General features: G+C 35.6%; 2 protein-coding genes across 2 annotated transcripts; both read right to left on the reverse strand.

The window, feature by feature from the left end:
- Window positions 1–8,827: 8,827 nt before the first annotated feature.
- LOC131051963 (patatin-like protein 2) lies at window positions 8,828–10,761 on the reverse strand. The gene is made up of 8 exons (XM_059215439.1): window positions 10,630–10,761; window positions 10,346–10,536; window positions 10,075–10,249; window positions 9,830–9,991; window positions 9,664–9,729; window positions 9,320–9,541; window positions 9,022–9,197; window positions 8,828–8,927 (listed from the first exon to the last, which is right to left on the reverse strand). The coding sequence occupies exons 1-8, from the start codon at window positions 10,759–10,761 to the stop codon at window positions 8,828–8,830; spliced, it is 1,224 nt and encodes a 407-aa protein (XP_059071422.1).
- A 7,834-nt stretch (window positions 10,762–18,595) lies between these two features.
- On the reverse strand, window positions 18,596–20,120 carry LOC131051964 (patatin-like protein 2). The gene is made up of 7 exons (XM_059215440.1): window positions 19,992–20,120; window positions 19,832–19,898; window positions 19,598–19,698; window positions 19,432–19,497; window positions 19,088–19,309; window positions 18,790–18,965; window positions 18,596–18,695 (listed from the first exon to the last, which is right to left on the reverse strand). The coding sequence occupies exons 1-7, from the start codon at window positions 20,118–20,120 to the stop codon at window positions 18,596–18,598; spliced, it is 861 nt and encodes a 286-aa protein (XP_059071423.1).
- Between the last annotated feature and the right edge of the window lie 840 nt (window positions 20,121–20,960).

The raw sequence follows: 20,960 nt of genomic DNA on the forward strand, positions 1-20,960 counted from the left end.
ATTGCCAACATATAAAGTATAGAAATGCATTCCCTTTTGCATTTGGAAGAGGTGCTTTGTTTATACAATAATAGTTTCCACTCTCTATCAATATCTTCCTTTGTACAACTTTGAGCTACAGATCTTTGGGATCATGTAAAGTTTAATGATTTGGTGGCTGTGTTGTAATGAAAAAAACATCTACAGAGATATGTTGGCAATTGACACTCATCCCGTAATTTTCAATGCTTGATTATTAGTTTAGGGTTGTCATTGATGGCAACTTTTCATGGAGATTTGATCCAGTGGTCGCAATTATTCCTATCTGAAAGCATGTTTTAACAGGTATTTTAGGTAGAACAAAGCATTTTTGGGTCCGCAATCTTTCTAGTGATTGCGGTATATTGAATCATGTTCTTGGTGATTCGGTAGCTGACTGAGATAGAAATAGAGCATATTGTAGAGTGAGTGTAGTCAGAGATCTTGTGCTTAATTGGAACTTATTTTTGCATTGTTAGATGCCATTTCAAAGTTCTTTAATTGTATTTCCTCATTGTAATGAAATTGTAAGTCAGTGAGACTTCCCTCAAGGTTGTAGCCTTTTGGGTCATTGTAATTGAGAAGTGAGATCTAGGCAATGAGCCCAAATGCAAGTGCATTCCCCATCTATGTAATACTTATGTCTCCTGTTCATAGTATATGAATATTGTGGGTTCTAGCCCCACCATGGTTTTTCCCTTTCCAGGTTTCCACGTAAAAATTCTAGTGTTGTGGATTTGTGGTTATTTATTGCTTGCTTAAGTTCTTTACTGTTATGCATTGCTAACCGATGGATAACGAATAAGTTTATGAATTTGATTTTTGACAAAATACTGATTCACCCCCCCTCTCAATGTTCCTTGATTCTAACACTTGGTATTAGAGCCTAGTACCTCTGAGGAAGCTTAACCATTTGAGGAAGTTCCAGGAGATTGATTCAATGGATTCTAGTTTTTAGAGACAACTCAGTGTAGCACTTGAAGATCTTGATGCAGCTAGAAATAAGATCTATACCTTGAAGAAGAACCTGAATGCTGTTGATGATTTCATTAATGACCTGAAGGATTAAGCAAACATCTCTAGAGAGAAGAGGAAGGAGTTAATGAACAAGCTAAAGGAGAAAGAAGATCAGATCATGGAATATTAGGATAAAGCAGATGGAGTCAACAAGCTTGAAAGAGAGAATTCTACCTTGAAGAATGATATGCAATCCATTGTAATGAGACTAACTAAGGAGATAGAGGACCAGAAGAAAAATGAAGAAAATACGGCACAATCATTGAAAGAAAGAGCAGATGAATGCTGGAGGCTTACCTATGAGAATGATCAATTGAAGCTTGAGCTAACACAATCAAGGAATAATGGTCAAGAACTTGAAAGACAAATTGCTACCTTAAGGGATGAACTTGCTACAACTTATGAATACAAAGACAAATTCAAAGCTATCTCAGCAAGGCTTGATGAGATGATGGAAAGTTAGAGGCATGGAAATGAAATACGAGGACTTTGATTTGAGAAAGGTGAATCCTCCGGATCTGGACAAGGCAATGCAAAACCTGATCAAAAGAAGAGAAAGAATCCTCCGGTAAGACAACCTAATGCTCATAAATTCAATGGTAGATGCTTTACTTGCAATAAGTTTGGTCATATGGAAAATCAATGCAGAAGTAGGATGAATAATAGAATGAACAACATGAATAATGTTCCTACCTTTATCGGTCAGTGTTTCATATGCAATAATTTTTGTCACAAGTCAAATGTGTGTAGAGTAGTAATGAATAACTTCCAAAACAAAAGATGCTATGCTTGTGGGATGTTTGGACATATCTCTAATCAATGCAGTATGAGACCAAATCAAATTAACTTTAGACCTAAGAAAAATAATATTTTTTGCTAAGAATGCAACAAAATCGGTCACATTGCAAAGTACTGCAAAAGTAAGAACAATGCTTTGGTAGATAAGAGTAACTTAGACGAGAAAGGAAAAGCAAAAGTAGAAGAGATCAAGGAGAAGAATGAGAAGATGTGGTAAGAAAAGATGAATCTAGAACTGACAATGGGTCTACACCTGAATCCGGTGTAGGATTTTCATCCAGTAACTAGGACTTTATGCCTTAGGGGGAGCCTTTCATGCAGATTCTAAGAACCTCCTCTTTGGTGGTTTGCAATCGATTTTGGAAGATTGCAGAAGGCTTGAATCATGAGTGTAGATGATATTCAAAACTTTCTAAGAAGATTTGGTGATCCGATATGCGATTTCATGAAAATCATGATAACCAGTGGCTGCATTTATTACAGTGGAAAATTAGGTTTTTGAAGGATTAAAGTGTATTTTGAAGTTTCATTTGTTACAATGCGATCAAGAAAGTAGAATAGAGAAAAGAGAAAAGAAATTTGGTGGTTTCAACAACAATTTCAGCAACTCCAAAGTGAATTCCCGCGCCCTTTTGTGAAGCAAGGTATTTTTCTGTTCAGGCTTTTAGTTTTCTGCAAACCCTAGCATTTAAAATGACTTCAACTTCTGGTGTTGTTACCCCATTGGTGGTTGAGATTAGGGATAGGGATCAACTAGTTTTGAAGAAACACCCTTTTAAGTCAGTTGAGGATGATCTAGTAAGTGTTTTTTCATCTGCGCCTTATGGTGTTCTCCACAACAAAGACATTAGGGCTTACATTCAATGCAATCTTGAGGAGCTTGGAAACATAGGTATGTTGGATCTTTACAACAAGTATTTGGCTGATGGTTTGGGAAATTTGAAATTAGAATACAAGGTGCTTCAAGACAAGGGTTTCTTGTAGTACATAATGAGTTATATGGCTTGATAGGCCACATAAAATTACCAAAGAGGTGATTCGAGGTGTAACCAGCCTAGCTAAAACCGGTGATGTGCCCAGTCTAAGGAAAGTGTCAAATGAAATAGTCATAGCCATCATAGGATCTAAATTCGACAGCAGGGTAATGATCATTAATGATATCCCAGAGAATGATGTTAAGTTTGCATCAATAGTAGTCTCTTACAAGGTTTACTAATCCAACAGGTACAACTCTATCTCCGTTACTATTATTTACTCTTCATACCAGATGCTTAAGGATGACAAAAGATATGGCTTGTGCACTGCCCTCCTGAATGAATTATTGAGCAATCTAAAGAAGGTCAAACAAGACAAAAAGCACACATTTAAATATGGTACACTTCTTATTTGTCTAGCCTTGTACTTATTGAATGAGATACTCAGTATAAAAGTTAAGGTCCAATGGGCCTATGATAGACCAATAGCTATGTATATCAAAGAAGGATTATGGGGTGTTTGAGATGCAACAATGAGGATATCTTCTCTCTAGGGATATTTGAAAACCTTCCAAGCTGCAATGAAGAACAAAGAAAGGATCCCAAAGGAGGTGGTTGAAAAATATGAGCAAAGCATTTGTTTCATGATCGATAAGGATCAATGTCTAATAGAAGAAATGGAGTAGTATGGATCATGCCCATGGGATATGAAGTTGATTCTGTTACACTTGAGGCATATGCCCAACATCTATTGAGTTAACTAGTGGATCCAAAGGAAGGAAAATTTGGTACTTTCAAAGGGAAAGACCTCAATTTGCACATGCAATTCACTACTCCTACCTTAAAAAGAAAAGTTACTAAGATGGTAGAGGAAGTGGTAGTTTAGATGGGTTTCACCTGGGAGGTGGTGAAGAAAGCAAGGGAAAGTCATGTGTAGAAAGAGACTAATTCTGCTCCTGCTTTGGTAGCCCAACCTGCAAAATCTAGCCCATCCATAAAGGGTGTATTGAAGAAAAAGCAGAAGCCTAAAAGAACCTATGTTGCAGTATCTCTAGTAGCCTCGGAAACTGAATCTGAGGAGGAAGCAGGAAAGGTGAAAAAGAAAGGAGAATTTGTGAGAGTGGTGAGGAAGCTATAGACCAGTGGAGCCCAACAATCCAAGAAAGTAAAATCTGATCCTGCTCCTACCAGAAGATCCAAAAGAGGTAGGCAAGTCAAAAGTCAACTCGACAAAGACCTTGAGTCTGGCAACATATAAGGTAAGTACATAATTGTTACTCCACTATCAACATATCAGTTGATAGATGAAATAATAGTGGATGACAATTTAAAGAATCTTGGAGCATACTTTGAGAATTTTGATGAACGTGATAAGAGAAAAGTTGAAGAAGCAATTGTACTATATTTACACAACTTTAGTAAGACATTGATTGAATTAGAAAAAGACCATTCCAAAAGATTTGTATAATCTAATTGATGCAAGAAGAATGACTACAAGTAAGATTGATAGGGAGATGAAGGAAAGAGAACTTGTAAATGTCTATACTTGCATTACTCATGATGAAGTCAAGAGACTCATTGAAGAGGCAAAGAAGAAGGAATTTAGAAGTAAAAATAGGATTAAAAAATTGATGATCGAAAATGTGGAGGAGGTGAGGAAAGAAACAAAGGATATATGGAAAAAGATAATTCAGGATGACTCACTATACAAGGATGCATTCAAGTCATTTTATCTGGAAGAGAAGCAAAGTGTTTTCAGAAGTCAAAAGGTTGAAACTCAGTTTGAGGATCATCTGGAAGACTAGGATATTACTCCACTTAATGTTGAGACTCTTGATGGTCCTTCAGTGGTGGATAGCTTTGCAGCCCCGAAATCCAACAAGTTGATACTGTACTAAATGACAACACCTATGCAATAGATAAAGGGGATAAGGGAGAGAAGAAGGATGTTGAGACAATAGAAGCTAAGGTTGACAAAGGCAAAGGCATAGCTAATTCGGCAATTTTCACTCCTCCAATTACAAGTACCCCGCCTCAGATTTCTATTTATCTTGATGGTTTTGTTGATCTTGGAAAGATGTCACCTGTAAAAAAGCTCATGCTTGCCAGTACAAGCCCAAGCTAGCCAAGATCAAGTGAAGTCAGAAATTGAAGATAAAAGACTAACTTTGATGTCTATAGATGTTTTACAGAAGGTGGACCCTAATGTATAGTTAGATTCAAATAACAGCCCCTCCGGTAGATTGCTACAATTGATTAATAGTGTAAATAGCAATTTTGATTCTTTGGAGAAGACAACTACACATAAAGTTTTGAATAAATTCAAGGATGTTAGGAAGCAAATATTCTGGAAAATGATTGAAGATGATAGAGTCAGAATAAATGAGAGACTGTAGATTATTTCTGACACATTGTCAGAAGCCAGAAAATTGTACAAATCTTGCCTAATTTTACTTGTTCATTGTAGATATTGATAAGCAAAGAGGTGTTTGCCAAGGAAAGCTTGCTGGCATTTCTCAGTCCTTTGATCCTAATGCAACTCTAACCAGAAGTATTGAAGGGCAGATTATAGCCCTAAATGATCAAATCTCAAGCCTTCAAGCGGGCAAGGAGAAAATTTTGAGAAAAGTAGGTGAACTTCAGAACTTGATTGCCTCCTAGTTGGACACCATATTAAACAATAAGGTGGATTGTATGAAGGAGATGACCCGTCCTATACCATCTAATCTGAGAGAGTTCAAAATTCATGGCATTGTATTTAGTGCATTTATCACAGTTTTGGACAATTTGAAGACTAGGTGAGATACTCAGCTAGGATTTTTGAAAACTACTTATGCTGATATCTTTAAGTATTTATAAGTATCTCTGTTTTGGACAACACCTCATCTTTGGCATTGTTGTCAAAGGAGGAGAAAGATGATGAAAAATGTACAATATTGGAGAGTGGAATTCTTTGTCTAAAAGGGAGCCTTAGAGATTATTTTAATTCTTTTGAACCGGTGTTCAGTGCTCAACACTTAGTCATTTTTCACAAGTGTTGCCATCAATGCCAAAGGGGGATATTGTTGGCAATTGACACTCATTCGGTAATTTTTGATGCTTGATTATTGGTTTAGGGTTTTCAGTGATGGCAAGTCCTCATGGAAATCCAATCTGGCGATTGCAATTCTCCCTATCCGGAAGCATGTGTTAACCAGTATTTTAGGTAGCATAGAGCACTTTTGGGTCTGGAAGTTTTCCGGTAATTACGGTGCATTTAATCATGTTCTTGTTGATTGGGCCAATTTAGAAACATCATTTTATTACTCTTTTGATGATTTGAACTTATATTTTTGGCTCCGGTCAAGCCGGCATGTGACTACACATTACATTTCTGGAAGCCGATTTGGAGGAGATTATTTTTGATATGACCGGATATATAAGATTGAGTTGGTGATTGGTTTTTAGAGTATTCCTATTGTGGCGATCCGTTTTGGTGTGATTGAACGTAGTTTCATGTGCACATTTGATTCCTAGGTGATGCAGTAGTTGACTGAGACAGAAACAGAGAATATTGCAGAGCGAGTATAGTCAAAGATATTGTGCTTAACCAGAACTCATTTTTGCATTGTTAGATGCCATTTCAGAGTTCTTTAATTGTATTTCCTCATTGTAATCAAATTATAAGCCAGTCAGACTTCCCTAAAGGTTTTAGCCTTCTGGGTCATTTTAATTGAGTAGTGAGCTCTATGCAGTGACCTTGAATGCAAGTGCATTCCCCATCTATGTAATATTTATGTACTCTTGTCCATGGTATATGAATATTGTGGGTTCCAGCCCCACCATGTTTTTTCCTCTCCGGGTTTCCATGTAAAATTTCGGTGTTGTGGATCTGTGGTTTATTCATTGCTTGCTTATGTTATTTACTGTTATAGATCGCTAACCGGTGAATAAAGAATAATTTCGTTAATTTGATTTCTGGTATAACACTGATTAACCCCCGCCCTCTCAGTGTTCCTTGATTCTAACAAGATAATTTTAGATGCTCAATGATCTATCTTTTTGTTTCACTTCGAGATAGCTCAAATCCAAGGAGATTGGGGCAAACTAATAGAGAGCTTATATATAGGTTTGGCATTGTTTTAGAGGAGAATTAGAGACTGATTTTTGAAGGTTGGCTTCTATAATTCTCCCTCGCTTCAATAAATTTAAATTATTTGGAGGAGGGCAGACAATCTCAAATTTCAAACCACTAATAGTTGTTAATACATTAAACAATCATTGAAAAATTAAAGATCTGTTAATCAAAAGCCTATACTATTGCTTTGTGGATCTTAGAAAGGCATAAACAACTTTTATCAGAGAAGCTCCATGACTTAAGTGTCATGCCAAGACGTTATTTACCATTGTTTAAAAACAGGACTAATATCTACTAGTTTTAAATGTGAAGGATATATTGGAAAGATCCTTGGCTGTTATTAATTTGAGTGGTAGTCACCCTTGTGATGATAATTTTTTTAAGAGAAGCTAGGAAAGTGCTAAATTTGACAAGACATGATAAAGGCCTTCAGTTCAGAGTACCATTGGTGTCAAAAAGACCTTTTTTCATCTGCTCTTTGAATGGTCAAGTTGGAATGATTTGTGCAAATCCACTAAAGGGAATGTATAATTATTTTTTATGTGATCTTTACCCTTGTCAAATTTTATTCATAACCGACATCATTGCAGGGACAATTGATACTTTAATTTCGTTATGTGATTCGTTATCTCTATGCAATTTGTATTTTCTATTTAATCTGCTGTAAGTTTAAATTTTTTTGTTTGCTTAACATTCTCATCTTGAAATATTTCTCCCCATTATTACTGCTCCGGCCACATTGCTTCCCAGATTTTACGAAACGAATATTTAAGCACACATTAGCTGCGTGGGTCACCAAAACCCTAAAATGTTTTTTTATTAAAAGCTCTACACAAAAATTCTAGCATAAGGTGTGACTGGAATGGAAGAAAGAAGTTCAGATGTTTATTCCAACACCATGGCCAGTGGAATGGTCATTCACAGAAAGTACAGAAGATGCGCTGTGTTTATCCCTCAACTACTTCATTATGTGATTCGTTATCTCTATGCAATTTGTATTTTCTGTTTAATCTGCTGTAAGCTTAATTTTTTTCTGTTTTCTTAACATTCTCATCTCGAAATATTTCTCCACATTATTGCTATTCCCGCCACTTTGCTTCCGAGATTTTACGAAAGGAATTTGCAAGCACACAAATATGTTTCCAAGATGGTAGAGGGGAATCATCACTATTTAATAGCTCTGCACTGCGGACTGAACATGAATGATCTGATGTTAAGTGATTGACTTTAAGCTTTCTGTTGATTAAAAAATTTGGATAAAATAAGAAATTTTAAAAAAAAAATTTCAAATTTGAATTGTTTTAAATGAATCTATTATTTATAAAACTAGTTGAATGAACATAATAAGGATAAGACTGGATACCCTCAATTTTTGATTTCTTATCATAATTGATTGATCAAGTATTAAATGTTTTAGGCATCCAAATAATACTGACTTCAAATCTTCTATAATTAAAAATACTATTAAAAACCAAACAAATATCATAATAACATCTATATTTTTTAATCCAACGATAATACAAACCATTCCCCGAATACAGTGTTATCAGTAAAGAATACAATAATAAGACAATTCCTTGAAGAGGCCCAACTAAGTGCTGTAGGGAACGTTTATGCATCCACTGCAAGCACTTTTGGAACGAATATAAAACTTACATTGCCTTGTTGTCCACAACTGCAATGCTATTAATATTTGGAGAACATAAAATAATAATTTAGCTATAAAAAAAAACAGAATGAAATGGCATCTATTAGTTGGCAAAAACACAGCTAAATCTTGAATTGCTGTGTTTACCATTACACAAATCAGCTGTGTGGCTCACCAACACCCTGATATGTTTTTTAATTAAAAATTATACACAAAATTCTAGCGTAAGGTGTGATTGGAATGGAAGAAAGAAGTTCAGATGTTTATTCCAACACTATGGCCATTCATAGAAAGTGCAGAAGATGCGCTCCGTTTATCCCTCAACTTCTTCTCCTTGGAGAGTCGTTCAGCCATTCTGGCAAGTGGAAATGATAGTTATGGTGAGAAAAAAAGGATAGGAAACTAGGATCTGAAAATACAAGGAAGAGTTAGAGAGTTATAGGAGATACTTAGTCAATGCCATCCTGTTTGTGCAGTCGTTCTTCACTGTCTCAGGACGCCCAGTCTCCAAATTTAAACTTCTAACAGGCTTATCCAATAGTTCCTGGCCTTTCTTCACAAGATTCCTCAGGTTCTCGTCCGTACTGAGGTCCATCTTTGCTTCGCTTCCTTTTAGTTGCCATTCCTACAGTATGAAAGCCCACATGTTAACCATACAGAAAATTATAGCAGAAACATGGTCTGTAGAATTATAGATCTAGAGGCCTTATCGTTTCAAGGAACATTATTGGAAACTATGAAAAAGACCTGGATTCTAAGATAGTTTTCTTTGACATGATGGAGCATCAAAGCTGTATGAATGTTGACCATGTCTGAACTTGCATTCATGATAGATTCTATGAGAGGCGTTCTTCCATCGTGAGTAATCCACTTCAAGCTTCCCCATGTGGCAGCCTTTTTTGCGTCCCATTCAATACCCTCTTCTAATCCCGTTCCAAGAGAAAGTACAATAAAGTGGTCAAGGTGCTCCTGTAAATAACCACCTCTGGTTAACATAGTTGAGCTTCTAATTAATATTTCCCAGCATCAAGCATTCGTTTTATATGAGATGTTTATTCTAAATAGTATCAAAATACGATACAATACAATACCTTTTTGTCGACTATTCTTGTATCCTGATGAACTGCTCGAGTGACTAAGTTCATTGCTATCAAGGGCTGCATAATTAGAAAATTGTTGTGAGACCCTTATAATAGTTTATTGATTTGAAATAAAAATCTGATCAAAATCTCTACTCATAATACAAGCAGGCATTACAGGATTATTAGCCGCTACTCCTCCATCTACTAAGTTAAAAACTTGGGTCTTTCCGTCACTGGAATTTGTTGTAAACTGGTGAGATGGAAAATAGGTAGGAGCTGCAGTTGTGGAGAGGCATACGTCCATTAGATGTGGATTCTTCAGCGGATCTACTTTCGCCTGCACATATCATCGTAAGAATCATCCTCGTCTATTCTTCATCTTCATAACTCAAGATCATCCTATAAAATAAAATGAAATACCTCATGACTGGCGAAAATTGTAGGAAACTGCGTCTTGATATCGAAGGTGGGTATCACCAGGTTAGTAGCCGTATCACACAGCCGTCTTTCGTGAAATTTCTCTTGTTCTAAGATATCGACCAGATGTTTGCCATTGTATTTGGGACCAAAAATGCCGTGAAAAATATTCCATTTGCTACAAGTCCAACAACACGAGAAGTTTTGCGTAAACACAACAAATATTTGGTGCTAGAGAATTTTACCACAAATATTGCAATCACTTGCTACTAACCTTGGTTGAGGAAATATCAAACTCGCATTCTTCAAGTAGAAATCTTCAATTTTCTGGGTACTAAAAGGACGATTGTGTTTGTGGTCATTCGGGTCTGGAGTGGCTAACATTGTGGTGATGAGACCTCCAGTGCTGGTACCTGCCATTATATTGAAATAATCTGCTAGTCTGGCATCTTCCCCATCCAATTTCTGATAAAAACGAAGCATTTCAGTAAGTAATACATTTGTGCAAATAAAACTATATGAATTGTGCAGCTAAAGAATACAATTTATAAACTGTACCTGCAACTGCTTCTCTAAGAATTTGAGCAATTGCACAGGAATAAGACCCCGTACTCCTCCTCCATCGACACTCAGGATTCTAGCACCCACGTCCCCCGAGACATCGATTGGAAGAAGCTCCTGATTCGACATCGATCGCAAGAATTGGAAGAATGTATGGACAGACTTACAAGGAATTAGCTATATTGAATTTGCCCCTACAATAACTATGCATATATAGAGGATGGATGGAGCTTACAAGCACATGGTACATGGCTCTATATAAAAACATGTTAAATAATCATTATGAGGATATATAAACACATGTTAAATAATCATTATCCATCGGTCTGCGACCAGCCCGAAAATGCCGTAAACAAACCTTTCTTTTCACGTCTCCACCTTGTCATCATCGAGAATTTAAATTAAATTATGTTTAATGTGACATTACACTGTTCTCGGGTCTTTTTCGTTTCCTAGCCGCCGCCTATCTGGTAAAAAATATTTTGCCGAATTACACTATGTGTCGTGTTTCAATTTTATTTGACTTATAAAGTGGGACAGTTACGTGTTTCCTTAAAAATTACCTTGATGCCATGTATTCCTATTAAGATGAATCATGCCCACTATATATTTTTGTCTTTAGCATTTGAAGTCGAGTAAATTGATATAAACATGATTAATGATGCCTATTTTAGTCTTTAGGATAAATGAAATTATTTTGTAGCTTCTCCTAATTTCACAATATAGTAATACAAAAAATTTCTTAATTACAAGAAGTTCTCTATATGTATACACTAGTAAACTATCATGAAATTTTGATCCAAATATATATATATATATGATGTTCATCGAATTTGAATATATATTTAGTTGTTGGAACATTGTAGAATTAAGTACTTGTATTTAGATTAATTTTGAATAGCCACGCGATTGTTAATAACACTAACAAATTGAAGATCAACAAAATAAAATTAATAGGGTTTACCTCTAAGAGTGTGCTACGTAGCTATAAAAAAGGTATGCAACCCTCTTTTTATCCTTCTTTCTTCCTTCACTTTGTAACAAACCATCCATCCGACCCCTCAAAAAAATTAAAACACCCCTTTTAACCTTTACCTCAAGTGTCCTAAATGCAACCAAAGGCACATTGGTTGGGATATCAAAAATTGCCTAACAACCTTAATTTTCTCAATTTACCCCCTATTAGAATTGACTTCCGAGGTAGCTTAAGAGATACAAATTTTCTACACATTTAAGAAACCCAAAATAATGTTAACAACGGGGCGAAGGCTCTTGCTTTAGTGTTTGGGAGAAGATTGGCAATCAAATAAAGAGCTAGGAATCTTAACATAGAGGGGGACTTTATGTATATGATCTCTGCACTTAAAAAGCTAGATGCTCCAAGCTGGAAAATTAGGTGTATTAAGTACGAGTCCTGGAGTTTATTACTAGTGTTTGAAGCATAAACTATATCACATTGTTTTAGAGAAGTCAAAACCTTGGTAGATGCCTTGGTGAATAAGGGTTGTAGACTTCTTGAAGGTTATATTTTCTTCAATCATATTGAAGCTAATGAGGAAATCAACCTAGCTTTGGCTTTGGCTCGGGACATGTCAAATTAATTATTATCCAGCTTTCTTGTTTTTGCATATTTGTTGGATTTAGCTCTTCATTCCATTATCCCATGCTTTCATAGATGATGTCAACAATGTTCATATAGGAGGATTGTAGATGGCATCCACCTTTCTGTTGGTAGCACTTATCACCTGGTGGCACTCATTGTTGTACTTTTAAGGAATAAATGTTAAATGCACTGCCTTAACCTTCACACAAAGTTGTTGACGCCATGAAAATTAATTTGGAAAATGGTAATCGTAAATATTTTGAAGGAGAATTAGGTTTGTCTTCATAAATAATATCCCCAGTTGCAGCGGATAAGATCTCAGATGTCTTTTATGTCATTAATCACCTTCTCAAAAGAAAAGCTTACTCAGTAAAGATACTGATGGGTCTGTGTCTTCTCAAATTCGATGAACAAAACTTTCTAGGGACAAGTCTCTCGTCGATCAGGTTGGGGAGAGTAACCTCAATTTTGAATACTTTATACTTTCATGAAAAATCATTTTTTTGGTCTCACATGGCTTAGATTTCGTTGGTTTTTGGGAAGCAAGAAATATTAAAAAATCTATTTTAATTTGACACTCTTAGCTTGCCCTTTTCTTGAAATTATATATGTTTATGGCCATTTGTGTATCTCACTCGTATAGGTTTGGGCCTTCTATATATGTTTTGAATGCTGTCAAATAATTATTTTTTAATAACCCCAATTTTTAATAGTTTACGTTTTCATGATAAAGTGTTGTTTGTGTCTCACATGACTCACGTTTCGTTGGATTTTTGGGAAAAAAGAGATATAGGAATCTACCATAATAAAAAACCACCTATAGGGATCTACAATTCCACAAACAATGCAACAATATGGCTAAAGTGGCAGTTGTTTATTATGGTTTGATCATGGCCAGGAAAAAGGGACTTAAGTGTGCCACTATTGAAGGTGACTTAAGAAATACCATCACGATGCTTAGGAAGGAAACAAAACCGGATTGGAAAATTAATTCTCTCATTGCCAAGTGTCACGAGCTCCTTCCCTTTCTAGGAGACGTCAGGTTTTGTGGCATGAGATGGGAAGGCAACTGTGTGGAAGATAAGTTGGTGGGGATGGGCATGCATGTTAATAATTTTAAAATATGCATCCACTTGCATGAAATATCGGTGGATGCTCATCCCACGATCTTGAAGGACTCATCAATTAATGATGCATAATCTCAAAGTTGGATTTTTTGAAATTTTCCACCTTGCCATTTACTTTCCTTGTTGGTTAAGTTGGTGAGATTTAAAAATCATTGATGGTACTACCTACCACTATATTCCCCAAGCTTGTCAGTTCCTCAACTTGGTTTTATATCTTGCAACTATGGGTGGCTATTTGATTTAGACTGAACCTGATAATTACTCCAAATTCAAAAATAATGAGGAGGTGTGGGATAGGGTGATTAAAGGGAACCTATATAATTATGTTGAATGGATGACTAGCCATGAGTCTAAGCTCTCTCTTAATTTTGTTAATGCTTGGGACAATAGGAATGTGAACAATGGCAGTGTTACTTTTGTGGTTTTGACAAGGACTTCTAGGAAGGTGACAAGGTTGGACCTTGATGATGTGTCCTTCCCAAAAAATCCCGAAGGGAATTACGAGGATGACTTTGATCAGCTTTTTGAATGGAGAGAGGGAGTTTTCAAGCATCAAAGTGGCTACAACAGGGATGATCTCCTCTGCATTAGGAAGGATGTGGCTTTGATGGTAATGAATTACTTCACCTTGGATGGTAAGAAAAGAAGCTTCCATATGTAGACTTTTCCGATGCTATCATCTCCAGTATGGGGTATGAATGAATTTCCCCTTCTGGATTATGTCTTATTTTTCTCAATCTATTTGCAAATCCATGGAAAAGGGCAAACCCCCTCTCCATGACGGTTGTATATGGAGAGTGTATAGTTTCTACTTGCCTTTGTCCCCCTCTATTGGGGTCCCTTCCATTGCGGCTGGGTCTACCTCTGATCCAAATCTGAATATTTACCTTATTGTTACCCCGTCTAATTTTGTAGAATAGATTATGCCTCACTCTAGTTCTAAGTTTCCCAATAGGAAAAACCCTGCTATAATTGCCAAATTTAGGGGCATTGTTACTTCCAAATTTAGGGGCATTGTTACTTCCAAATTTAGGGGCATTGTTACTACCAAGATGTGGGTGTCCAGTTTCAGATACAACAAGATGTGGTTAACGAGATTGTTCATTCTGGCTCTAAGTCTCTATCCTCGGAGGATTTAGGCTCCTCGGATAGCTTAAGGGCGGATTCGTCCCTTGCTAAGATTGAAGGAAACCCTAGTCCTCCCCCTTAAACCTCCCTTAGTAATTCCAACGTTAAGAGCACCACTTCAACTGTAGAAAAAATTGTGAAGCACCTGCATGAGGACGCTCAAATTCCGGAAGAGTTGATTGAATGTCTCTTCATGCAAATGAATGTGGCGATGAATAAGAACAATGGGCTTGAGGCGACAGCCAAGGTTGAGGCTAGGGACAACACATGGGTTGATGAGTTGGATGGGGATAGAGTTTGGAAAATTGCTAATGATCTTGTGGACATTATGGGGTAGTGGGAAATGGTGGGTGGAAATTTTATAGACATGGACTCTACGATAAAGAATCCGAGTAGCAAGCATGAGCTTGAAGAGGTCAATAAAACCTAGGGGGCCCTTAAAAACAAAATTGAGGAGGTCAACTATGCTTGCAGAGATGTGGCTAGCAAGAACAATGCCTCCCTATAGGCTATCCATGATGAGATAGAAATGAGAAGGGTGAAAGAATGATGGCACATGGATTCCTTTCCCACGAGATCCGGCCCCAGTGCGTTGATGATTAAGGCTAGCCCTGACTCTGCGTTGGTCTCCTAAATGGTTCTGGGATTAGTTCAAGTGAAAAAATTATTTTTTCTGATAAAGTGCTTAGTTTGTGTCAAGATTGGCAGGACAAGGATACCCCCAAGTAGTAGGCCATCACTTGGTGCCTGTGTGAGAGAGATGTTTTGTGTTTTGGTGGACCTACATTTTTTTAATTTTTTTCTTCTGCATGTTGGTTTTTTAGTTTAGGTGTTGGCTATCTGTTCTCCCTGTTAGGGTTTTTGTTGTGTTTGGTAGGGTTTTTTTTGGTTGGTTGTGCATCCCTCATCCACTCTTGGTGTCACTTTGTGGTTATGCATTGGTACAGGCCTATCCCACCTTTATTAATCAAAACAATATGGGGGTAAACACAAAACCATCCTTGCTGAGAACTCTATCTCAGAAGCATGACTGAGATTAGGTCAAAGTAACAGCTTGGTTAGAAGAAAAATTTGGAACAGTTACTTGAATTGAAGACCCCAGAAGAAGGCTTTGGCTTGAAAGAAACCTTCTAAGATTAGATTTGAGGGAAGGGGAATTGAAAAAGGACACTGTGAAGACTACCAATTGAGAATTCTTGGTTGGCCTCTAAGAAGGAGCTTCTTCAAACATTGCAAGAGACATATTTATGTATTTCATTATAGAGAAAGAGGCTAAATTTGATGCAAATGAACATAGATTAGAGTTACAGACCGAATCCTTAAACACCCTTATTTCTTCATTGTGGGTGGCATGATAGGCTAAGGTGAAATGACCTAGATTGTACATATGCTCATCCACTATAGTTAACTTATTTCTATCACATTTTGTTGAACCCAACAATCATATTTAGGTTGAATAACAATAGATAGACAAGAATTTTATACAGATCAAGAAGAAGACAAAACAAGAGTAGAATATTTGCATGTTCTAATGAATGGAGATCGCACCTCAGAAAAATGCCCATCTGATTTCCTAATGTTTGAATGATGTCCAAATCTCAATATTCCAATGGGAGAGAGTGCCAAAATACCCAAAAGAGGGAAAAATTTATTATGGTTAAATGGGGGTTAAAATTAGGTACCCATGATTGAGTAAACAAGCCAAGACCCTCAAAAAACCAAGATTTGCATCTATGAGCACAATCTTGATCAGACTTAATAGAAAATATCATAATAAAAAATCCACTACCATTATCGTTATAAAAAAATTCATTGACCCCAATTTGAAAGCTTATTAATATTTGGAGAGAAATTCCAGATCTTACCAATAAGAGCCCTGCTTTGAAGCTATGAGAGATATCTTGAAACTCGCTCCTCTAAAAATGACACTTTAAATACCTCATTGCCCTCCCACTGACCAATATTTTGAGAAATAAGAGGCTTCTCATAAACCAAACGACAGATTGGTTCCTTACTCACTCACCTTTTAAGATCCAACTTTTTTATACTTAAAGTAAATATTAATTAAAATTCGAGTTATAATATGATTAATTGAAATATTTAAAGCTAGTTTATAATTTTTTAAAATTTTGATTAATAATAAATATTATATGTATTGTATTTTATATATTTTCAATCCTAAATTGAATCATTATATAGTTAAAATAAGATTATATAATTTTAGTTATAAAAAAAAAATCCCTCTTAAATTAATTTAATGCTTTCTAATTAATTATTTTTATAATCATATCTTAATTAAAAATATAATATAATTGTGATTCCAACTTAATCTCTCTAACTATAATTATAACAATAAATTTATTCTTAAATATAATTTTTTATTATAATTATCTAAAAAGATTATAAATATATTTGAACTATTTTCAACTTTGATCTTAATCTTTATTCTACCTAATTATGCCTCATCTTAATTTTAATCCTCATTAATTTTGATTCCATAAAATTAAAAAATTTAAATATTATAAAAATAAATGAGATAGAGTAAAATCTAAGCATTACTAAAGTCAAACAATAATTCATTTCAATTAATCGAACAAGATAGGCTGATCAACTATTAAAATGATTTTAAATACAATAGTAACATCTATGCCATGAGTAGCTTGTAAGGAGCATTATAAATGGAAGAATCATGTCACACATTCAATGCAACGACGATACAAACCAGTCCCATGTACAATGTTGTCACTGAATAATGCAATAATAAGACAGAATTCTTTGAAGAGGCCCAACTAAGTGTTGTAAGGGACGTTTATGCATCCACTCCAAGCACTTTTGGAATGAACATAAACCTTACAATATTGGCTGGTCAATCTCTAATTATTCAACGTAATTAATGTTTTGAGAACATAAAGTTATCATTTAGCTGAAAAGAAGACAGAGCGACATGGCATGAATTGCGTTGTTTGCTGCTACACTAATTAGCTGTGTGGCTCACCAACACCCTGAAATGTTTTTTTATTAAAAGCTCTACACAAAAGTTCTAGCATAAGGTGTGACTGGAATGGAAGAAAGAAGTTCAGATGTTTATTCCAACACCATGGCCATTGGAATGGTCATTCACGGAAAGTAAAAAAGATGCGCTCTGTTTATCCCTCAACTTCTTCATTATGTGATTCGTTATCTCTATGCAATTTGTATTTTCTGTTTAATCTGCTGTAAGCTTAATTTTTTTCTGTTTTCTTAACATTCTCATCTCGAAATATTTCTCCCCATTATTGTTGTTCCCGCCACTTTGCTTCCGAGATTTTACGAAAGGAATTTGCAAGCACACAAATATGTTTCCAAGATGGTAGAGGGGAATCATCACTATTCAATACCTCTGCACTGCGGACTGAACATGAATGATCTGATGTTAAGTGATTGACATTAAGCTTTTTGTTGATTAAAAAATTTGGATAAAATAAGAAATTTTAATTTTTTTTTTTGTCAAATTTGAATCGTTTTAAATGAATCTATTATTTATAAAACTAGTTGAACGAACATAATAAGGATAAGACTGGATACCCTCAATTTCTGATTTCTTATCATAATTGATTGATCAAGTATTAAATGTTTTAGGCATCCAAATAATACTGACTTCAAATCTTCTATAATTAAAAATACTATTAAAAACCAAACAAAAATCATAATAACATCTATACTCTTTAATCCAACGATAATACAAACCATTCCCCGAATACAGTGTTATCAGTAAAGAATACAATAATAAGACAATTCCTTGAAGATGCCCAACTAAATGTTGTAGGGAACGTTTATGCATCCACTCCAAGCACTTTTGGAATGAATATAAAACTTACATTGCCTTGTTGTCCACAACTGCAATGCTATTAATATTTGGAGAACATAAAATAATAATTTAGCTATAAAAAAAAAACACAATGAAATGACATCTATTAGTTGGCAAAAACACAGCTAAATCTTGAATTGCTGTATTTACCACTACATAAATCAGCTGTGTGGCTCACCAACACCCTGATATGTTTTATAATTAAAAAGTCTACACAAAATTCTAGCGTAAGGTGTGATTGGAATGGAAGAAAGAAGTTCAGATGTTTATTCCAACACTATGGCCATTCATAGAAAGTGCAGAAGATGCGCTCCGTTTATCCCTCAACTTCTTCTCCTTGGAGAGTCGTTCAGCCATTCTGGCAAGTGGAAATATTAGTTATGGTGAGAACAAAATGATAGGAAACTAGGATCTGAAAATACAAGGAAGAGTTAGAGAGTTATGGGAGATACTTAGTCAATGCCATCCTGTTTGTGTAGTCGTTCTTCACTGTCTCAGGACGCCCAGTCTCCAAATTTAAACTTCTAACAGGCTTATCCAATAGTTCCTGGCCTTTCTTCACAAGATTCCTCAGGTTCTCATCCGTACTGAGGTCCATCTTTGCTTCGCTTCCTTTTAGTTGCCATTCCTACAGTATGAAAGCCCACATGTTAACCATACAGAAAATTACAGCAGAAACATGGTCTGTAGAATTATAGATCTAGAGGCCTTATCGTTTCAAGGAACATTATTGGAAACTATGAAAAAGACCTGGCTTCTAAGATAGTTTTCTTTGACATGATGGAGCATCAAAGCTGTATGAATGTTGACCATGTCTGAACTTGCATTCATGATAGATTCTATGAGAGGCGTTCTTCCATCGTGAGTAATCCACTTCAAGCTTCCCCATGTGGCAGCCTTTTTTGCGTCCCATTCAATACCCTCTTCTAATCCCGTTCCAAGAGAAAGTACAACAAAGTGGTCAAGGTGCTCCTGTAAATAACAACCTCTGGTTAACATAGTTGAGCTTCTAATTAATATTTCCCAGCATCAAGCATTCGTTTTATATGAGATGTTTATTCTAAATAGTATCAAAATACAATACAATACAATACCTTTTTGTCGACTATTCTTGTATCCTGATGAACTGCTCGAGTGACTAAGTTCATTGCTATCAAGGTCTGCATAATTAGAAAATTGTTGTGAGACCCTTATAATAGTTTATTGATGTGAAATAAAAATCTGATCAAAATCTCTACTCATAATACAAGCAGGCATTACAGGATTATTAGCCGCTACTCCTCCATCTACTAAGTTAAAAACTTGGGTCTTTCCGTCACTGGAATTTGTTGTAAACTGGTGAGATGGAAAATAGGTAGGAGCTGCAGTTGTGGAGAGGCATACGTCCATTAGATGTGGATTCTTCAGCGGATCTACTTTCGCCTGCACATATCATCGTAAGAATCATCCTCATCTATTCTTCATCTTCATTGGCTAACATTGTGGTGATGAGACCTCCAGTGCTGGTACCTGCCATTATATTGAAATAATCTGCTAGTCTGGCATCTTCCCCATCCAATTTCTGATAAAAACGAAGCATTTCAGTAAGTAATACATTTGTGCAAATAAAACTATATGAATTGTGCAGCAAAAGAATACAATTTATAAACTGTACCTGCAACTGGTGCTCTAAGAATTTGAGTAATTGCACAGGAATAAGACCCCGTACTCCTCCATCGACACTCAGGATTCTAGCACCCACGTCCCCCGAGACATCGATTGGAAGAAGCTCCTGATTCGACATCGATTGCAAGAATTGGAAGAATGTATGGACAGACTTACAAGGAATTAGCTATATTGAATTTGCCCCTACAATAACTATGCATATATAGAGGATAGATGGAGCTTACGAGCACATGGTACATGGCTCTATATAAAAACATGTTAAATAATCATTATCCATCGGTCTGCGAGCAGCCCGAAAATGCCATAAACAAACCTTTCTTTTCACGTCTCCACCTTATCATCATCGAGAATTTAAATTAAAGTATGTTTAATGTGACATTACACTGTTCTCGGGTCTTTTTCGTTTCCTAGCCGTCGGCTATCTGGTAAAAAATATTTTGCCGAATTACACGATGTGTCGTGTTTCAATTTTATTTGACGTATAAAGTGGGACAGTTACGTGTTTCCTTAAAAATTACCTTGATGCCATGTATTCCTATTAAGATGAATCATGCGCACTATATATTTTAGTCTTTAGCATTTGAAGTCGAGTAAATTGATATAAACATGATTAATGATGCCTATTTTAGTCTTTAGGATAAATGAAATTATTTTGTAGCTTCTCCTAATTTCACAATATAGTAATACAAGAAAATTTTTGTTTACAAGAAGTTCTCTATATGTATACACTAGTAAACTATCATGAAATTTTGATCCAACTCTATATATATATATATATATATATATGATGTTCATCGAATTTGAATATACATTTAGTTGTTGGAACATTGTAGAATTAAGTACTTGTATTTAGATTAATTTTGAATAGCCACACGATTGTTAATATAACTAACAAATTGAAGATCAACAAAATAAAATTAATAGGGTTTACCTCTAAGAGTGTGCTGCGTAGCTATAA

This window comes from Cryptomeria japonica, unplaced genomic scaffold, assembly GCF_030272615.1.
Source record: "Cryptomeria japonica unplaced genomic scaffold, Sugi_1.0 HiC_scaffold_135, whole genome shotgun sequence".
NCBI classification, from domain to species: Eukaryota; Viridiplantae; Streptophyta; class Pinopsida; order Cupressales; family Cupressaceae; genus Cryptomeria; species Cryptomeria japonica.

Coding starts and splice junctions, on each gene's coding strand:
- LOC131051964 (XM_059215440.1), bottom strand. CDS start 20,120: ATGTCGAATCAGGAGCTTCTTCCAATCGATGTCTCGGGGGACGTGGGT. Junction 19,498..19,597: donor GAGTAGCGGCTAATAATCCT/GTAATGCCTGCT, acceptor CTAATTATGCAG/ACCTTGATAGCAATGAACTT. Junction 19,310..19,431: donor CAAGAATAGTCGACAAAAAG/GTATTGTATTGT, acceptor TGTTATTTACAG/GAGCACCTTGACCACTTTGT.
- LOC131051963 (XM_059215439.1), bottom strand. CDS start 10,761: ATGTCGAATCAGGAGCTTCTTCCAATCGATGTCTCGGGGGACGTGGGT. Junction 10,537..10,629: donor TCTTAGAGAAGCAGTTGCAG/GTACAGTTTATA, acceptor CGTTTTTATCAG/AAATTGGATGGGGAAGATGC. Junction 8,928..9,021: donor AACAGGATGGCATTGACTAA/GTATCTCCTATA, acceptor TCCACTTGCCAG/AATGGCTGAACGACTCTCCA.